Source organism: Rhinolophus sinicus, chromosome 14 (genome assembly GCF_057876585.1).
Source record: "Rhinolophus sinicus isolate RSI-liver-muscle chromosome 14, RSI-T2T, whole genome shotgun sequence".
NCBI lineage: Eukaryota > Metazoa > Chordata > Mammalia > Chiroptera > Rhinolophidae > Rhinolophus > Rhinolophus sinicus.
The window spans coordinates 22761595-22782416 of NC_142514.1; the positions used below are offsets into that span (position 1 = coordinate 22761595).

Here is a 20822-nt window from a genome sequence, read left to right on the forward strand (position 1 = left end):
TCTGGCCAGGGCCTATTTGTCCATTGTCATTCAGTTTAAATGTCTTCATTTTGATGTTCTCCTTGACACAGATTTCCTACACTCCCGTTTGAATCCCCTCCCAACCTGCTGCAGGAGACCAAGGGTTAATTACATTATCACCTCTGCATTCCACACAAACCACTTACCATGCCAATAAATGTATCAAATTATAGCTGTAAAATATTATTTACGGTCTGTGTTCTGTGCTAGAATGTAAGCTCTTATAAGCAGAAACCTCATCTTATTCACCTCTGCAGCCCCGTTCCGGAAGCTGAGTCATTAACTGAGTTGCCTAATCTTTCCTGGTGTGGGAATGAGATCTCTCCCTTCCTTATTCCTTCCTATTCCAGGCAAGCACAGAACTTCCAAGGGCCTCACCTGGCAGAGAGCGGATGAACTCGTAGACATCTTCTACGTTCCATTTGGTGGGCTCGCTTGGCAGGAAGTGGTGCCCCATGCCCACCAGGTCCCGCATGTGCATGTCGGGGAGCTCCAGGTCCCGCTGGCCTTGTCGCCGGCGGGAGGTGGATGAGCTGGCTGAGATGGGTGACAGGGGTTCCTCATAGCTTGAGTTATCTGAACAACGGCTGGAGTCTTCCTGGCTGTGTGTTAGCTGCAATGCAGCAGTAACTGAAAGGGGTACAGTGCCTGTTGGCTGGGAGCAGAGAGAAACAGATTTCTTTAGGATGGGGAATCAGTCATCTCTAGCATAGTGATGGGCGAAGGCAGGTATATTTTCCCTTTTGTACTTGGCCTAGCACCACCTATCTGAGTTCCTAGAGCATAAAGCACCTTCTGCTGTCCCCTCTCTGACCCCAAGCAGAGTTAGTCCCTCTAGTTAGTATTGGAGTATGTATTACACTTGAGTGTAATTATCTATTTGTCCATTGTTCCTTCTAGATGTGGGGTTTGAAACCTGAGTTCTATGGGTTTCAGGAGGTGGTCAATGAATCACCAGAAACAGCATGTGAAATTCCCTGTGTGTACATTTTAGACATACGAGTAGAATCTTACCAGATTCTTAAAGAAGTGTACACCAAAACAATAACAAGAGGCAAAGTTCGCATTAGGTTCTGGAGCAGCACACAAGGCTGTGGGTTTCTTTAGCGCAACTTAGAGCCTTAGCGCCTCACAGAATTCCTGGCATATAGCTAGTGCTAAAAAAATATTTGATGAATGAACACCCATGTTCCTGGCAGAGACCTTCCAGAACTTAGTGCTGTAATGTTCAAGGAAGCAACGCAGTGGGAAGGTCAAGGGCACAGGCTGCCTTCTCACCTAGCCCTCCACATAATACAGGAAGTAGCCAGAAGAGCCAGGCAGGGGAGACCTCATTTCCATGGCTCCAGAAGTCATGGGTGGAGGCAAACTGGAAGGGGAGGAGTCATGTTGGGACAAGATCACTGAAAAGGGAAGGTTATCTCATAAGCATCCACAGGTCTAAATGAAGGACATGGGGAAGACTTGATATGACAGATTAGGAGAAATCTGATGTCAGCAGCAGAAAAGGAATGTGGGTGTCCTGGGTGGTGGTTAGAAGGGGGCTTGTGAGGATGGAGCTTTAGGCTCCGCCAGCCTTCTCACCTGCTTCTTGGTATCCTTGGTGAGCGTGGGCAGACTGGCTTTGCTGGCCCGACGGCGGTTGTGGGTTGTGGCTCCTGCCTTCTGCAGCTTGCTCCGGTCTGAGTGGAAAAGCCCCACTCGTTTGGTGCATCCCACATTGTACCTGTCAGAGTCGGGGACAAGGGAAGTCAGAGCAGTCGGAGGGTGTATGGGTTCCAGGCAGAGTGAGTGCAGCCAAGCTATCTGGCAAAATCTGAGTCTATTTGCTCTAATCCTAAATCCCTCACTTGACACAAGTTGGGTCACTGGGCAGAACTCACCGCTGACATTCTACTACAGGTACTACCTGTGCGGACAAACTACTGTCCGTTGTCCTGCTGGAGAGAAGCCTGGCAGATCTCTGCAAAGGTGCCGATTCCCTCCAGCACCACCTGAGGGGATGAGGGCCGAGGACAGCCCGACTCCAGTTGGCCTGCAAGCACCTGTGGCTGGGGGCCTAAAGATTTCTTCTCTTTTGGGGGCTAAGAGCTTCAAAGGCAGCCCTCTCTTCCACCTTGGTACCAAGATTGCGTAGGGCTTTAGAGTCAGATGAGTTTAAACCCCCAGTTCTATGACTTCAGGCACAATTACTTATCCTTTGTGCCTCAGCTCCCGAAGTATATGAAGAGGACAACAGCAATAACTCTGCCTCAGAGTTATTTTAGAGATTTTATGACATAATGCACATCAACTGTCTAGCAAACTGCCCCACACATGGCAGGCTCTCAGTAAGTAACGCTGGCTTTCACTATGATCATTCGCCAGCAAGCTGGCTGAAAGCTCATGAAGGCAACATGTGCACTAGCAGCGCTCTGGGCGAAGCTCCTGGTGGAGGGCTGACCCTAAGGAGGTGGGCAGGAAAGGAGGACAGGTGCCAGTGGGACCCAGAGGGCCAGCCAAGCTAAAACTCGTAGGGGTTCTTCAGTGAATCAGTGTCATGACGCTGCTTTCAGGAGGCCCAGGAAATAGGGAGCTGGATAAGCCGCACGTAGTGCCTCTTGGGGCCTCTGTCACTGAAGGGAGGTGGGACAGGAGCAGGACACCGGGGTGCAATCCTGAGGAAGGGAAGTCAAGGGGCTGGGCACCAGAGCAGGCTGAGGCCACTCACCTTTTTGCACAAGCCATGGAACAAAAGCGCTTTGAACGCTTGAACTTGTAGGCAAAGTCCACCCGGCCACAAAGCTCACACTTGAGTTTGAGGGGAGTACCCTCCTCTTTGGATTCTGAAAAGTATGGAAATTGGTAAGTGTGGAGAAGGAGCAATTCCCACAGGACTGTTGACAGCCCCACCGAGGGGCCTCCTGACTCTCTTCTGCCTCCTCCTCATGTTCCCATAGCTGTGACGCGCAGCAGCAGTCTAGCGTGGAAATGCCAAACCTCCTTCATCACTGTTTTTGGGAGGGCTGTTTCCCTCCCTGGAAAGTACCCAATGGTGTCTGGGGATGAACCTGGGACACTGATGTTTTTTCTTTTAAGTGCTCTGAGCCTGAGGCAAACACAGGTGGGGAAGAATCCGCACCCCTCCCGATCCTGGAAGAGAGCAGGAGGCTCAGAGGGAAGGAACACTCTGGGTGCTGTCACAGCTGACCTGGAATCCCACCACCCTACCTTGATCTGTTAGCTGCTGACCTGGATAACAGAACCCAGGAGTTCTGTAACTTACGTAGGCCCCTTCCCCCCATTTAGTCAGTGGCTCATGTGGCAAGTGCAGTCCATGCCTGGCTGCCACTGTGCCTCACAGCTGGCTCCAGTCAAGTGCAGGCTCCTGGGGCAGTGAAGGAAGGGCACAACCTGCCTGGTGCCACTCCTCCAGTCCTACAACTTGCCAATGACTCACAGAGGAAAAGGAACTCTTGGAATCCTGTGGCTGGCTGGAGCGGGGCTGGAGGAGAGGCAGGGGACAAACAGTTTCCCAAGGGCAGGGACTTCTCCTGTCAGTTTCCTAGCGGTAGGGGCTGAGAAGGCACTGGGGGAAATGTTTAGTAGGCTGACATGTTTACACACTCCCTGACTCAGAGTTCCTTCATGGACACCACGAAAGGAAATGTGTGAGGCCTGCCTTGCCAGCCTGGCTGACTTCCTGCCCGGCCAAATCAGGAGGCCTGAGCATTCAGGGTCTGAGGCTTACCTTGCAGATAGGGCTCCTCCATCTCAGAGTCAGTGGTGGTGGTATGATCCTGCTGTGGAAGTTTCTCAGGCAGGAACCCCTGTGCATACTTCTTCTTGAGATTCCCCACCAGCAGGGACGAGCGTCCCACCTAGAGGACAAGGTGACACGGAGGCCATGAGGATTAGGTGGGTGATGCTTCCTTGCAATCCAGCCTCATCAAAATTACATGTATAAAGCATCCAGGTACAGATGCCAGCCCCTATACCATCATCCCAGTATGCCCTGCTCAAGGCCTATTTTGCTGTTTAGCTCATGAGGCAAGATGCCAGTGGATACCGAAGTATAGGGATGGCTTCAGTCCAGGACCAATAGACGGCTTAGGAGGTTAGGAAAATATCTACTCTCCCCAGTGTCTAAGGGGCAGAGATGGAGGCAGAGATCAGGTTTCCCACACTGCCAGAACAGGTGCCAGGACCCACTGCTCACACGTCACCAAGCAGGAATACAGCTGAGGCTGTGTGTGAGTTTACGTATGAGACAGAGAGACTTAGCAACTACTTTTTGATTTCTGACTGTTCTCTACCTTACTACTGCCCTACCCAAGCCATAGGTACAGGCAGCCATGGAGGAGAACAGGAAAAAATGGACTCCGGGCTGCAGAGCAAATGCCCTCTGTGGTTGTCAGGATCCCAGACTGGCTAATTCACTCTGCTGGTCCTCGCTTCGTTGCCTTTGTTCAGGCAGCCTGGTGGCCAGATCTCTAGAGCGATGCTGGGGATGCTTTGGAATCTGCATCAACCCTGGGAGATCAGCTGGTTTGTGGTGTCTCTCCAGGAGGCCAAGGGCAGGACCTGGCCTAATGAGGGAAGGGATGTGACAGGGCTAGAGCTACTTATCGCTAAGGTGGCTCCAGGTAGATTTCTTTGCCACAGGCCTTGAACAACCACCAGAGGGAAAGAGGACATTTTAGAAGGGCAGGTCACCCCTCTCAGTTAATCAAGCTTAGAGTCTTCTGCTGACTAGTCAAACCGCTCGTGGATCCAAAGAATGGGCAAAAGGCAGATGGCATCACATGAAGACAGGATGCCTCTAACAGCCAGATAATTTTATCACAAGAGGGGCTAGTGTGCACCTGGCTCAGGGCCCCTCCCACCTACAGAGCAGTACCACCTGTCCTCAGCAAGCCACGACGAGCAGACTCAGCTCTGGCTTCTTTGTTCTAATAAGCCATTTTTTTGATTCTTTAATGCTGCCCTTTGGTCTTATGCTTTAATTGGAGACACTTGGCTATACCCTTTCTGAAGTGCCCCTCGTTCTCATTCACGCCTTTTCAAGGAGGCTCTGTCCCCAGGAAAGAAGCTTCAGGCTACATCCCTGTTCTCTTCATTTCAGATATGTCTTGAGAATTTTCTTCTACATAGGTTCCTGTTGTTCTCTAACCAGCCAAAGTTTTGCCATTTGGAGGTTCTGGCATTCAAAACTGAACAGGGCCTCATTTCCCAAAGTCCACCACCTTGCACCGAACACTCCAAGGTGAACTCCCTTCTAACCAGGGCGGTCACACATCACCAGGAGGTACACAGCTGAGTCTGTATGTGGACCCTTCTAACCAAGGAGTCTTGCCAATTATTCCTAATCACAGCCCCTTCTGGACCTTAGGAAGATAATCCTACAAAGAAAATGGCTCTGACATTCCTTTGGGGGAAAATTAGCAAGGAAAAAACAACTTTTTTTACATTTTTGGAAATTTTACATGGAAACGTAAAAATATTCTAATACACATCCAAAATATACTTAAAAAAAAAAAAAACAAAGAAAAGAAAGAAAAAAGAGGGGAAAAGAAGTAGTCCGTACCGGGAAAGGCTCCGCCCCCTCCTGGATCACAAACCCTTCGATAACATGCGTCAGGATTTGGGGTTTCACAATGGCCTGTGGTGGTTTATTCTCACCATTCTGGGGGGCAGTGCCGGTGATGCTGGAGGCAGAATTTCCGTTCCCTGAGGTCATGCCGGGGCTGCTGAGGTCGGTCAGTGCATGAACAATGCCCTGCCCTGTCTCTGTACAAGGGAGAGTAGGGAGACACAAGCCGGGGAGGTGAGAACCAGGTCCAGGCCAGGAGAAGGCGAGCAGGGACTCAGCACATGCCTGGCGTTTTCCGCGAAGCCCAAAGACAATGCAAACCAAGCAGTCCCCTCCTTCAACGACCTACTTAACAGCGGTGCAGTGTCAATGGACACACTGCCACGTGTGACTGCCATCAGTTGTGCAACCATGCAGCTAATCAGCTGGCAGCTTTCCTTAATTTCCCAACTGTGCAAAGAATAGTTCCACCAGGTTAAACAGACAAGAATTGTGCCTCTGAAGAATTAAGGCTTCGGTCAATATTGATATGGACAAATATGGTAACATTCAGTTCAAGGGAGAAAACGTGTTCAAGGTAGTATCTAAAACCAGGATGAAAAGCTGAACTAGGCAGAGGGCTTGGGGTGTAATGTGGTTTGGGGAATGTTAAATGAAACTTCTGTGATGTTTCTTGGAAAAGGGTTTGATTTTAAGTGTCTTGTGAAATGTCAAAGTACTGACCTCGAGCTAGCAATACAAATGGCATTTGAGGACCAAACCCCAAGTAAATACAGTCACATATTAGGTTGGTGCAAAAGTAATTACAGTTTAAAAGGTTAGAAGTAATTGTAAAAACCACAATTACTTTTGCACCAACCTAATAGATCTGACTATTCAGAGACTGGTTACTAGCGGCCACTGCGCTAACATACACGTGCTCTGTTTTTCCACCAAGGAAGCTACTAGGCCGAGTTAAGGTTTTCTATGCTGTTACTGCTGGTCCTGTGCTCTCAATCAAGCTTCTTGTCCAGTTCTCAGCTCTGTATCCAAGCCGATGCTCAGCCAGCCTGGGACTCCCTGCCTCCATCCCTCTGTGGACAACCTCTCCTAAGTTCTCCTTCTCGGTGCCCCACCTTCCTCTGAAAGACCTAACAGTGCTGACCAAGTGTCTACACAGGACCTCACCACAATGGGCCTCCACTTCAAACAGCACCTCTCACGAGTTGTTTTAGAGGTGCAGGATTTCATCAGCTCACTTCTGTAACTCTCTCTCCACCCTCTCCTTCTCTACCACCACCAACTGCCCAGTGAGCTGAGGCTGCCTTTAACGCAGAACTTCCTAAAAAAAAGGAAGAAAAAGCCATTTCTTTATTGCAACAAACCTATGATTATTAAGTATAACCCAGTGTGTGTGTGTTAACATACTTTTAAAACAATTTCAATAAATTTATTAGTTCAGTAATTTTTTCATAAAACTACATGAAGATGCTCTTATTTCATATTAAAGATCAAAAACCCCACCATGGAGGAAAAAAACAAGAAAACAAACAAACAAACTCAACTAAATCCCACCATGGAGCAGGAATTCATAGTGTCTAATTATGCAGCATGGAGAATCAAAATAAACTCATTTTAGGAAAAGTTTATAACTGGTGCATTTTCTTACCAGTTGCACTAATGCTCAACAAACCACAATAAATCTTTTTAGATAAAAAAAGAGTTGGCAATGACACATGCCTGCAGTACTCAGATCTTCATAATTCAACTATAATAAACTTCAGAGCTGAGCAGAAGTCATTCAAGAAATGTGATTGATGAAATTTTTAAAAAAATGTATTGTTTGTGACAATCATACCAGCAAGTTAAAAAAATTCCCATAAGTGTTTACAGTCATTTGAAAAAAATTTTTTAACAGCTTTGGCTTTTCTGCAAAGATGAAAAATGTCCATCGCCCTTATTGGAATTAGTCTCTCTAAATTGTAAAGGTGTTTGGGAACTGAAAAACAACAACAAAAACAAACCTTTCCTAACAACCCATGAATAACTAGGACTGAGTTACGTAATCAATTAAGTTTCTCTGACTTTAAATGTTACATATGTAAGTCTGCATTGACATAATTGCATTTTCTCTGCTTTAAAAACTATTGTAAAAATTGAAAGACACAGTACATATTTTATTTAAAATGAATAAATGTTAAAATGCAAAGTTTATTATGTAAGTTAAATTTTTTTTTTTTTAGATGATGGCTATTTCCTTCTAATTAGAGCCCAGTAAAATAGTCTCTGATTACAGATTACAGAATCAAAAGTATAAAGTCTGGTTCAAACTCTTACAATGCTTGAACCTGCTCTGTAACACCCACAACTCAATGATTTTTCTGGCAGTTGTTTAAATGCCTTTAGTAACAAAGGAACTCACTACCTCTGTACTTTGTTCCCATCTTGGGCAGTTCAATCAAAAAGTTCCTCCTTATAATCAGGCAAAAATCTATCTTCTGTTAATTTCTGCCCACTTATCCTGGCTCTGTTCCTTAAGACCACACAGAACAAGGCTAATCACATTTCCATAATGAGCAAACACACGAGCTTAGACCTGCCTTAGAGACTGGTCTCTATGACTCAAGTGAATTAGGGGCAAGTCCTCATCTCTCTCCAAGCCTGTTTCCCTGGCTGTAGAAGAAGGACGATAATAATACTTTCCTTATAGAGTCACTCTGAGGACTAAATGAGATAATGATTAGCAGTGCAGTGCTACATTAGGAAATGCTCAAGAAATGCTCTTGGTGTCACGAAGAATGTCACTAATGACCCCAGAATATCCTCTCTCCTCCAGGCCAAACTCTCTCTGCTCTTTTACCTATTTCTATATAAAAGGTTTCAAGTTCATCATCATCCTAGGTCTTCTTTGCCTGCATTTTTAAAAAGTCTACCCACTCAATGCTAACATAATAATCAAGTGTATTGATCTAAGAGATCAGGTTGGTAAGATTTTTGTTTTTCTTTTTTTTTAAACAATCACACTCCTGACAGAGCGCAGGTGCTTTAGTTTATAATTCTTTTACGAAATTAATCCAGTCTTCCCTGAAGCCTGGGATCACTCCCACCTCCTGTTTTTCTCACTTATATTCCTCACCAAATAGCCTCTGATCCCGTCTCCTTTTATGGGCTCTCTCTATCCTTGCTGACTCCTCTTCTTCCCCCTCCATCCCTTCCTTCCCGTGCCTCAGATCTGTGCCTATTAACGCACACTGCGAGGCGGGATAACTCTTAAGGTCAGATTCTTTCCTCATGCCAAATACAGTAGTGAACAGATATATTCACCAGCTCATAGGCCGGACAGCCAACACACGGATAAACCCTTTCACCATAACATCAGAAACTATCACTCCCATGGTAAGTCTAGGGCAGGTTACAGGAGAGACAGAATCCAAGGGACAGAAGGGAGATTATTTTATGAATATACTAAGGTTCTAGCTATTGCGCTTTGCATTCATCTTGTAGGCAAATACCTCATCATCTGCTTTAGTAACAGAGGAGTTTGGGCTATTTCTGGAATGACCAAACACAATCTCACCCCTTGCCAGGCTCAGCACACAGCGATTAATTTAATCTGTTTCCCAGTTCTCCCAGACTGCTTTTCGGCTTGCTTGGGGGAAAGCAGCTTAATAGGGGAACTTGCAGAAACCTGCCCCGCTGACCCTGAGGCCAGATAAAAGACAGAGACAAAGCAATACTCTATCTTTGGAATTCTTCCTTACTCAATTCTCTTGACCAATCCTAGGCTATAAGGGATGCCAGGAATTCCCAGGGGTCTTGAACATCTTTATATAGAGTTAGGCACCTAAATCTGAAAGGTGACGGCCAGGACACCATGAGTTCGAGAGGCTGCAGGAGGGCAGTGAAGCTAAACTTTAGTGGTGTTGGGGAAAGGTAGAATCTAGCCTTTAACTGAAGCTGACCACAAAGGCCCAAATATTCAGATCAGAATGAACAAAACAGTAAGTTCTGTGGGAGATGTTACATAACGTATGTCTCAACCTGTAGGTTGCTTCTCAATTCTGGTCTCATTAATAGGCTCTGACAGAAATAGCCCTTATAGGGGGCCAGGATGAACAAGGACCAGCCAGGGGCCTTGTTTGTGAAATGATCAGCTTTGAGGTTTGCTCCCTCTGCTAGAGAGGGTTTCGTTAGGCAGGGGCCTATGTCTTAGTCATCTCTATATTTTCAGAAGCTAACCCAATGTCCAGTGTACGACAGATACTTAGTATCTGCTCAGCTGGAATGTATGGAACCCACGGTCTCAGTCTTCACTGTGGATGTAGGGTACTGGTCTCCCTAGTCTCAAAACAAGCGACTTGCCATCTGCTGAGATTTGTAAATTACTTGCTGAGGCTATGATTTGAGAGCAGCGAGGCTGATGCCTGCCTGTAAGAGTGGTATGTCTAGGTACCTGGCTATAAAGAAGTTTAAGAGCTATTCCTTTGTCCATTTCTTCCTCTTATGTATAGCAAGGAAACATTTACGCCAGCTCCAGGCACTTACTTGGAAAGGCATGATGACCTCTAGGGGCAGAGGCTGGGAGGCGCCCAACAAAAGGGCCCAGCCCTCAAGACTCGCTGGTACTGGTAAGTGTCCAGAGAGGCTGAGCTCTCCTGCCCTCTGCAGACAGAGGTAAGGTCAGGCAGGCCCCAGCTATGCAAAATCTGGGCCACTTCAGAACCGGTTCTGATGTTCTTTACATGCACAGATAAGACAAAAGGCATCAGTTATTCTAGAACACGGTTTAGTACTAACATTAATTGTGAATATTTCAGATGGCCTCACTGTTCATTCTATTTGCTTCTAAAATAAGTAGCCTTGAAGACCTGACTCCAGAGGAAACGGTGGGGGGAGCGTGGGTGGGCATTAAGCAGAGCATTTTAATCTACAAGACTTCTAACTACCCTTGCAGGAAGGAGAAAGCTAGAGCTGATGGAGTTAAAAATTTAAGGAAGCAGAGTAAGCAATAACATGGATCATTTACCTGCAGCAAATTCTGCTCAATGAAGGGTACCGCGTTTCCCCGAAAATAAGACCTAACTGGAAAAGAGGCCCTAGCATGATTTTTCAAGGATGACATCCCCTGAACACAAGCCCTAATGCGTCTTTTGGAGCAAAACTTAACATAAGACCTGGTCTTATTCTCGGGGAAACGGTAAAACAAGGCTGCCTACACCACAGAGCATTCTCTCCAGGCCCCTCCCTGGCTCTGAAGTCCTGCTCACTGTGCCTCAGCTTAGCAGGCCAGTCTTGTGGCCAGGATGGGTGACAGCAGGATTTCTAAAGAATTTCTTGTTCTAGGGGGAGCCTGAGTGGAACACCTGCAAAGTGACCCCTAGGGAAACCATAACCAGGAGAGCAGCTGATGCAGACTGTACCTGGTCAGAGCAGCGGGAGGAACCACAGCACCGCAAGCACGGGCAGAAAACACAGTTCTTGTGGAAAGGTCTGCGGCCACCATTTACATTCTCCTCAGTTATATGTGGGCCCCTAAAGAAATCAGTGCCACTCTGAAAGTGAGGGAGGTAAGATATTTCATTAAGCACCAATTTGTTGGCATCCTCCCCCTCTCCCCCAGGGGGAGGGTAGGCAAATGAAGGGGGGGCAGCATTAGCACTAGGTAGGGAGTAGGAGGAGGGGGGGAGAAGAGAAGCGAGGGGCGGGGAAGGAGGGGAGAATGGAGGCTCTATCCAGGGATCCTGAAGGACTCGTCAATTGAAGAGATTGATTTGGTTAACAACCTTTTTTAAAATGCAAATATATACCTGTGGTCATTCACACCACACTGTGAATGCTTAGATAAGCAAATAGCTTTCCTCCCAATTTAGGGACAGAAGGTTCAGTGGGAGGGGTGGAGGTGGAGAGAGATCATTTTGGATCATGGGTGCTAGATCATAGATGATTAGAGTTAGAAGGGCCCTGAGTATAACATCTTAATTTTCCAGATGAGGAAAAGGGTGCACAGTTAACAGCGTGCATTTTAGAATCAAGGTGAGGGTGGATGCCATTTATTTGGAAGACAGTACCTTCTAAAATACACACAAACGGTGCTCTTCATGGTGAGAAAATTGTAGGCCCCTTCCCACCCTGGGGTCCCCTGAGTACCAGAAGGCAGAAGGAACCAATGTCAAGTGTTTGTAACTTTTTCAATCCTGCTAAAGACCGAGCTGTCAGACACACAAGACGTCCTTGCCCTGAGGACACACAGCAGGCTGTGGCTCTCACACAGATGCCATCACCATCCTGCTCCTCAAAGCACCTTCCTTGGATCTGCAAACAAAAACAGCCTGCTCTGAAGGGCCTCTCCGGAGAAGGGAAGTATGGCTGTGACAGGAGGATCCCTCTGGGGCACTGCTGAGCAGAGGTGAGCTTTAAAGTCACAGGAAGAAGAGGCCCTGGCTCCACACGCGGGTTCCTGCAGGGCAGCTGGCCAGCAGAATGAAAGAGAGGCCACGCCTGGTGGCCCCAGACCTGCCCTCAGGGTCACTGCAAAAAGCCTTGTTGAGTTTGGGTTAAGAGGATTGGCGAGCAGACATGGTTCTTGGATCTTAAGCTTCTGGGCTGAGCAACGCTGGTTACAGCATCTGTTGGGGAGCGCCCGTCCTCCTGACCGGCAGCCATTACCATACAGCTGACTTTCATGCTGTCTCTTAGGACGCCCTTCTGACTGACCCACAACCCCCAGCTAACTGTGTGCATAAGCTGAACTGTAAACAGCTGAATGTTTTCCAAGCTGCCGCCCCCAGCTATGAAGGAAGGACTCAATGAAGCGAACAGCCACCCTCCCCCACGCAGTTGAGGACGATGGGAGTGATGGGGGATTTCCAAACAGCTGCAGGAACTGCTTCCCAGCCCACAGCGAGTACTGGAAGGGCGGGCAACCAGATCAAACTCGCAGCAGCACACAGGACCACAGGGGGACTTCTGACAGGTCAACGCCCCAGGGAAGAACAGTTAACTCGGAGTCAGGGAAGCTTTCAAAAGGAGTTCCTACTTAAATGGGGACAGTCCTATGGTATCTCATGCTGAGGTGGAGGGCCCCCACATATTGTCACGTCACAATTCTCTGGCACATGCTATGGTTGCAAAGGAAAATGGAACCAATGGAAGAGGCTCTACACTAAGAGACATCACCATCGCAGGAGAGGAAAGGAAGAATGGCAGAGTGGAAAGAGCAGTGGCTCTGGGTCAGGCCTGGGTTTATATTCTGGTTCCATCTTGGATGACCTATGTACCTTCAAGCATTTGGTACCTGCTCTGGGCCTGTTTCTCCACCTATACAAATGAAGATCAGACTGCCTATTTTGCAAGGCTACAGTGAATATTAGAGTTGATATATGTAAAGCGCCTGGCATTGATTTAGAAGCTGTGCCACATGGCAGTGAAGACTTTGGGATCTGAAAAACTCTAGGCTTAAATCCTAGTCTGTAATCCTGGGCAAGTACTCTAGGCCTCAGTTGCCTCATCTATAAAATGGGGTCCTTACAGCTGTCTCACATGGTTGTGATGATGAGGATTAAGTAACACAATGCAGGTACAACACAGTGGGACTGGCCTGACTTGGACACGGGAGGGTTAACATCACTGAGCTCTGAGAGAAGATTCGGTAGGAAACCACTCTAATCTCACTCTCTCACTGAGCCGGAGCCGGGCCTCTGACAGCCCCAGAGCAGAACTACTTTCACCAGCCCAATCTCAGGTATCATTCGTGTTCCGCAGATGCCTTGGTCTACTCAGGGTGTCCTGGTCTTGCACTTGAGGTCAGGCTTCAGGAGAAATGTTATCTCCACTTTGACAATGACTGACTACATCATAACAGAAATGCACTGTGCCCTTCAGGGCACACCAAACATCTTAATTCACCTTCAACAGGACAAGACAACCCGGATTCCATTTCTAGTATACAGTTCTTTCATAAAGAGTCGCAGCCAATCACACAGACAGTGCAGAAGAATCCCAGAAACCAGAAAAGTGATAACTTTGGAACAAATAAAAGGAAAAATCACTTTATCTAGAGAACAGCAAATGTATGAAACTTGTAATGCCAAGAGGCAGTTCAGCCTATGAAAAGAAATTCATTTAAAAGGCTCAAGATAAAATCATGGCAGATGGGTTTATAAAGCTTACAGAAAAACCTAGAAATGTTTAGTAAATTCCCTAATTATTTTCAGGTTGATAACGAGGAAAGGCAACCATGTTGCCCGATATGATGCCTTATTTATTTGGTTACCAACTGCAGGATCTCTAACATTCTTAGATAAATGGTGGGGGGAGAACACCAAGCCTCAGTTGTCTTGTCTATGTAATGGGCTGGATAATACTTATTTTGCAAATCAATCCTGATAATTTCTGCTCTTGGAAAACACAACTCCCTTCCTTCCTGTAACCACTGTCTAAGCTTTCCATCACCCTATTTTGCTACCAATCAACTGATGGAACAGATTAATATTGATTACTGGAGACCTGGAAATGTGGACTTAATCAATTTTTTAAAATTATTGATTCACATTAATTCTGTATTAATTTAAAGTGTCACTTGCTTTGATTATTTAAAAATGTTTTAATATAGCTGTGTGGATTTAGGCCCCATAAGGATGGTTTCAAATATGCTAAAGACATCACTAACTAGGGATAATTACATGGCATTTTAGACATAATAACCATGCAACTAAAGCTTTAAAAATAACTCACAGCAGTCCTGAACTCTCATTGTCTTGCCAACAGTCTCAATATTCAGTCTCAGGCCTGGTCCTCCTATTGCCCTAGAGAAGAGCTGGTTATGACATGACATCTAATATACATCTTTTCTTAAGAGAAACTATAATCACTTTCACTGCTAAGAAAATCATTCAAGAAACATATTTGCTTTAAAGAAAATCATAATAGCAAACTGGGACTCTTCAACATCTGGATTCATTTTAGAAAACTGGTAATCCCTGTATCACAATCATTTCTTTAACAGATGTAGAATTAATGGTCTCTTCTTTTGGACTTAATCTAAAGTAAAAAATCACTTGGAAATTCAAAGAATAAGAAAGCACATCCCTTCTCACTATAAATAATTTGGAAGGGGAAGAAAAAAAAATTAAGTTTACTATACTGGCCTAGATGGTCTTACAATGAGTCACAGAGCAACGATTTATTACTTAAATTAATGCTATGTTTCTTACTATACTTTTTATCTTTAAAAACTCATCATTCTTAATTGTGTAACTCTTGATTATAAAACAGCATTTTTTGATGTTAATTACATTCTATTTTTGTTACTGGCAGAGAAAAAAGTCCAGAAATCTGTAAGACTGCCATCTTGGATAAACAAAAGGTTGATTATTTTTCTGACAATTCCCAAAGTGTCATAAAGTTGAATTAAAGATGATTTGCCTCTGAGTATTTTTATGTATCAAATCAGTGTTCTGATGTAGCTAGTAATTCAAACTGAAATTTTAAAATAAGCCAATGCTTAAAATGAAACCTGCACCGACTTGAGTTGTGATTAAAGTTATCTTAAACAGGCACACTTTATTTTTTAACAGAAAACATACAGTCTTTTTAACTGGTGACTCACATTGTAGTTTAAGCCACGCCCAGAAAAACATTTAAAACATAAATGTACTTATGTTCAGACCTCTACCTTGAGGGGCAGTCCAGCTTTGATTTCCATCAAACAAGTTGCTAAATCACTGCGGAGAGAGTCATGTCTGTTACTGGCACAAAGGACTCATCAGAGTTGATTGCATAACGCAGCCAGTCCTCACCCTGCTTTTCCACGGGGGTGGAAAACACAAAAGTATCTCTCTACAACACTTTTGTGAGATTCCTCCCGATCACAGAAAACCATCATCTTCATCTTCCAGTTGCAAAATGGCATAAAAAGAATAAAAGAGAAACTATCATTTATAAAGACTCCTTATTCTCATTTCCCTACTCTCATCTCTAGTAGATGTATCTTTTCAGAAGATAATCTTTTGTGGGTGGGACTCAATCTTCTGCATATTAAATGGGAGAACTTTAATATAAGTTTAGACTGACTCAAGAAGAGGGGGAGAAAACCAAACCCTTGGTAAACATCATACTAACATGGAACAGAACCACCATCCTATTTCCTAGGTTTTTAAATTAAAATTTTTATTTTGGCTTACTGCTCCATGCTATCTGCAGTGAAGGACTTTGATAGGAAGTGGATGAACTTTATTGGACAAATGGTTACAGAATGCCTGGCATGAGGGCGGAGACTTAGAGGATGAGTCTAAGACAGTCAAGCCGTTCTCTTCATACATTCACAAAAGGAAAAAATAGAGATAAAAAGGCATTCATGAACTCACAAGTAGAGGTTCTTGACTCTGAGACAGTAATTGGTTTTTGTTTTCCTTAAATAAGAAAACCTAGGGAGGGGACAAGCTATGTGAGAGCATGCAAGACCAGAGGCAAGAAGAGTTCAATTTTGTAAGATGACCTATACATTTATTCCTCTTAGTTTTTTCGCTCTCCCTCTGAAAAAGCAGAACCAAGGGATCCAAAGTATCTGAGACAGGAAATGAGTAAGGCAGGAAAAAGGATGTGGTCTGAAAAAGAGTGGATTCTGGGGCTGAGCCAGGGCAAGTAACAGGCCCAGGGTCATAGATGGGGGAAGGGGTCTTGGTGGCAGGAAGAGAAGTCTTAGGGTCAATCGGTTTAGACTAGAAAGTGAGTGACAGAGAGGGTATGTCTGGAGAAGCATAACACCTTCCAAAAAGGTTATTCTCCACTGAAACGCAGATGACCGAAGAGACCTACAGCCAGGAGAATCATTAATGGGACAGAAAGAAGAGCTGGAGTTTCCATTCCTCTATTTTAAGGAAAGTGGAGATAATACATATTGAATGTACTTGACAAAGAAAGGTAAATTAGAAATTAAGCCAGGACCTGGAAGAGACATAGAAAGGGCTGGGGAGTGAGTACTTGATGAAATAACAACAGTCAATAAGCATATCCGTGCCACATATCAATAAAACAACAGCTAAAAAGAAAAGAAAAAAAAAAAGGAAGAAGGGAGTGAGGACAGGAGATTGCTCATGAAAACGCAGTTGGACAACTGAGAAACCAACTCAAGAACAACACAAAAGTGGACTAAGAAACTGCCTACTTTCTCAAGATTAAGGCAGGAGAAAAAAAAGGCATCTATTCTTCTCAGTGCGTATGGACAAGCCTGGAAACAGATCTTGGGTGGGCTGAAAGGCAGAGCTCACGTGATGAAGAGGGCCTGGAAAGGGCAGGTGCCAAAAGAACACCACTACCCATCTGCTGGACCCTCTGTGAAACAAGCCAGCCCTTGTGAATGAGCCAAACCAGAAGCTCTGGTTCCCGCCTTGTAGGGACGGGAACTTAGGTACAGAAACAGTGGAAAACAGCTTAACAGCTGATTCAAAAGTGTGGATATTTCCAAATATAGATGCAGATGCTGGGGGCTGTGTGGCAAAATCATTTTTATATTCTTTCCCCACAGTGCCTAAGACAGTGTTTATATGAAGCAGAAACCAAATAAAGGTGTTTTACATCTGAATGAAACTAAAACTACTTAGCTGTGCAGGTATCTTAAGACAGGATCTCTTGCCGTATAACCAACCCAGTAAGTTATTTTCTATTCTAGTGTCAAAAATGTTATGAAGGGCCTACATTCTTTGTGACCTAAACCTAAGCCCTAATCAACAGACACTACCACAAGTGCTGCCTTGTACTAGAATAAAAGATGGGGAGGGCAGGTGGACAGAAATAAAGGACTACGAAGGAATTTCCTTGCCTAATTAGCCTGTAATTTTCAGACTCACCTAGAAATCCTGGCAGTTCCAACATTTGGGTTGACTCAGGAGGGGAAGGAAGATCCCAGGTGAATAATAATTGGATTACCCAGTTATGCCCCAGAGCCAACTGGCTGGAAAAGGCCAGGACAGCAAGGCTGATAGTTCAATTAGATGGTTAAAGTGACATTATTTTCTAAACTAAAAATCGAGATGCTTGTGCTGACAGACAACGGGATGGAGTATTTTAAATTGGGGCTGTCCTAGAAAAATCGAGGACATATGGTGGTGGATTGAGGTCGGTAGCTTATTTCACAACAAGGGAGCCTCTGGGCCCAATATGCTAATGAGAGGGGATTAAAGATCTAGGATGGGAGATATTGAAGGGGAAAGCTGTCACTGATTTGTAAAGCAGGAAAAAGAATCAAAGACTAGAAAGCACAGAAAGAAGGTAAACATTCTAGGTATGGCATAGGAAGAAGAGGAAAGTTGATCAGAACTGAAAGTATGTCAGTGAAATCTGTTCAGGCCGGGGTGGGGGAGGGATGGATGAGGGTGTCACAGGCATAGACTGGTATCCAACAATCCTGGAGTGTGTAGGGGGGACAGGAGTTCAGACTGTAGCTTCACCATTAGTTTACAATCTGACCTTGGGCAAATTATTCCCTCTGTTTTGTGGGCTTCAATTTAAACGGATAACCTCAAAATCCCGATTTTAATGTAAAGAATCAACAATATCGTATACCTTCATTTGGCAGGGAGAGAAAAGGCGCTTCTGCTCTTCTAAAAATGGAAGAGAGGACAGATACAGAACAGCTTGTCTCTTTCCATCCAATTAAAAACCTCGTGAGACTGAACTAGATTAAAAACAAAACTCCAGCGAAGCCGCAGGCCCTCCAAGATAGAAGTCCCCCTACTGCTGGTGTACAGCAGCCTTGCCCCTTAAACGGACCGTTCATCTCCGGGTAAACCGCCGTCCCGGGAGGACAGAAGCGGGGGTGGGGTGTACGGGGACTCAGGGTAGGGACCGGGACGCACGGAAGCGTTTGGCACGCCACGATTGACACAGCGGCTGCCGGGGGAGTGCGGGGCAGGCAGGGTCCCGGACTTGGGAGGCACAGGACACCTCCCAGGCGCCGAGGGCGAGAGTCGCGGGCTGGCACGGCCTGGCAGCCGAGTAGGCCCGGGCCGTGAGTGGCACCGGAGGGCGGTGCCCGGTTTCCAGCGCGACGAGCGCGGGCCGCGGACTCCCTGCTGGCGAGAACCCCTCCCCCGCCACGGACACTGACCTGTCCAGGGCCCGGCTGGGCCTGGCCGGGCGGGGCCTACTCAGCCCCTCGGCCGGGCGCCGCCTCGCGCGGGGTCCCGGGCCCGGGCGGGCCGCCTCCTCTCCGCCGGGAGCCTCCGAGCCGGGGCCCGGGGCTGCCGCGGCGCATCCGACCGCACCGGCCTAACCGGCGTCAACAAAGAGCGGCGGAGGCGTTAGGCCGAGTGGGGGCGCGAGCAACGGCCGGATTGCGCGCGCGCGGCTGGCGCTCGAGGGCTGCAGCCGCCGCGGAGACAATGCCGCGCGTCCCGGCAGAGCTCCTGCGGCCGCCTCCGCCGGGGGCGGGGTGAGGCGCGGGGCGGGGCCTGGGCCGTACGGGGCGGGGCCTAAAGGAGGCGGGGCGCCGGCACGGAAGCCCGGCCGCGCGCTTCCTTTGTGCGGCGGCACTGGCCCCGCCCCGTGCCTTCCCCAGGGCGCAGTGGGGTGTGCGGCAGGTTAGGGAGGTCAGGTTTAGGTTTGGGAGGCGAACGCGACGCCACGAGGATGTCTGCCCTTGCCGCGTCAAAAATCCCCAGTGGCTTGGAGGACTGGGACTCCCGCCTCGGCCAATTCAGAGGCAATAATAACGACCACCAGTAATTGAGTGCCTAATATGTGTCAAGACCTCCATGCACACTCTCTCAGTGCTCACAATAACCTTACAAGTAGTCATTATACACTCCACTGGGAACTGAGGATCAGAAAGGTTAAGTAATGACCAAAGTGACCCAGCTACACCTCCATAAACGGGGATAATGCCTACTCTTTAGGCTTACTGTGAAGGTTAACTGAGGACATACTAATTGCTGGTAGTGCCTGGCATACAGTTGGAGCCCAATAAATGTTACTCTTCTTAAACTACACTGGTTTAAACTGAATTGTTGTGGCAAAGCACATTCATTCAGTAGATAATGCTAGATGTAGGGTTACAAAAGACATACAAAATGACTCACAAGTACTCCCACTCCTCTGTCCCCTCCCCCAGGCTTTATGCTCAGTAAGACAGCAGGAATCTCTCCATGCTTGGCTTCTCTCTATTCCCAACATTTCCCCATTTTCTTGCCTTTTTTTTTAGCATTCATATCCACCCACCCCCGCATTTCCCCTTCAGGCCAGCCTCATCCCTTTTTCTTTGTTTCCACATTTTACATTTGTATTTCTTGATTGTCTCCTTCGCTCCCTTTCTCTTCCCCATTCCCTTTCTTCTTTCCCCTCTAGTATTTTTCAAAATTTTAAAGCTTTCTTTCATTAATATTCACATTTCCTCCCCTTTCTGCCTTTGCATTTCTTACACTTACGTTTTATAAATGAAGCTAACATGGGATCGACTCCTCAACTTCTCTCTATGTCCACACTTTCCTGCCTCCCTACCTTTACCTCCACTACTCTCTCCTGGAATGCCCAACACTGCATGTCCAGGTCCTAGCTTTCAAGGTCTAGACTCAAGAACAGTGGTCGACAAACTTCTTCTGTAAGGGACCAGACAGTAAATATTTTAGACTTTGCAGGCCATCCGGTCTCTGTTGCAACTACTCAGCTCCGCTATTGTAGCAGGAAAGCAACCACAGATAACACGTACGTGAATCAGTGTGGCTGTATTCCAATAAAACTTTATTTATGGACCCTGAAATTTGGATTTCACATAATTGTCATGTATCATGAAATACTATTCTTCTTTTGATTCTTAAACATCTTAAAATGTGTAAACCATTAATAACTTCTGGGCTGTACAAACACGGGTGATGTGCCAGATTTGGCCCTTGGGGTGCAGTTTGCCAACCCCTGCTCTAGAACAATGCCACTTCCTCTCTGCAATCTATCCTGATAATCTCTACTCAGTAATAACTTTTCCCTCTTACAGCATTTACCCATAATCCTTCTATGGCATTTATCACATTTTAGTTTTTACTATACATTTTTTTTCTGTTCATTTCTCATCTTTCCCAGTAGACCTTAAGCTCCTTGAAGGGTGGGCACAGATCTTATTTCTCTTTGTATTACCTATCATCCCACAGTGCTTTACACAGAACAGGCATTCAAACATGTACAGAATGGATATACAGTTAAGTCTTAGGTAGTTGACAATTGTTTCCAATGTGCAAAGCTTACTTCTCTCATGAGATAGTAT

At 46.2% G+C, this 20822-nt stretch overlaps 1 protein-coding gene across 15 annotated transcripts in view; it reads right to left on the reverse strand.

The window, feature by feature from the left end:
- The window catches only part of PHC2 (polyhomeotic homolog 2), a 98480-nt gene that overhangs the window by 4433 nt on the left and 73225 nt on the right, over window positions 1-20822 (reverse strand). For 11 of the 15 annotated variants that reach the window (XM_088790999.1, XM_088790996.1, XM_088790991.1 and 8 more), the window contains 5 exons: window positions 5588-5790; window positions 3752-3881; window positions 2732-2846; window positions 1606-1747; window positions 400-676 (listed from right to left, as the gene is read on the reverse strand). In XM_088790999.1, the coding sequence (XP_088647125.1) occupies window positions 400-676; window positions 1606-1747; window positions 2732-2846; window positions 3752-3881; window positions 5588-5790 (867 nt within the window). Of the gene's footprint in view, window positions 1-399; window positions 677-1605; window positions 1748-2731; window positions 2847-3751; window positions 3882-5587; window positions 5791-10117; window positions 10309-10992; window positions 11125-15245; window positions 15440-18677; window positions 18990-20822 lie in introns of those variants that run through there. The other 4 variants (XM_088791003.1, XM_088791001.1, XM_088791005.1 and 1 more) reach the window with 4 other exon arrangements.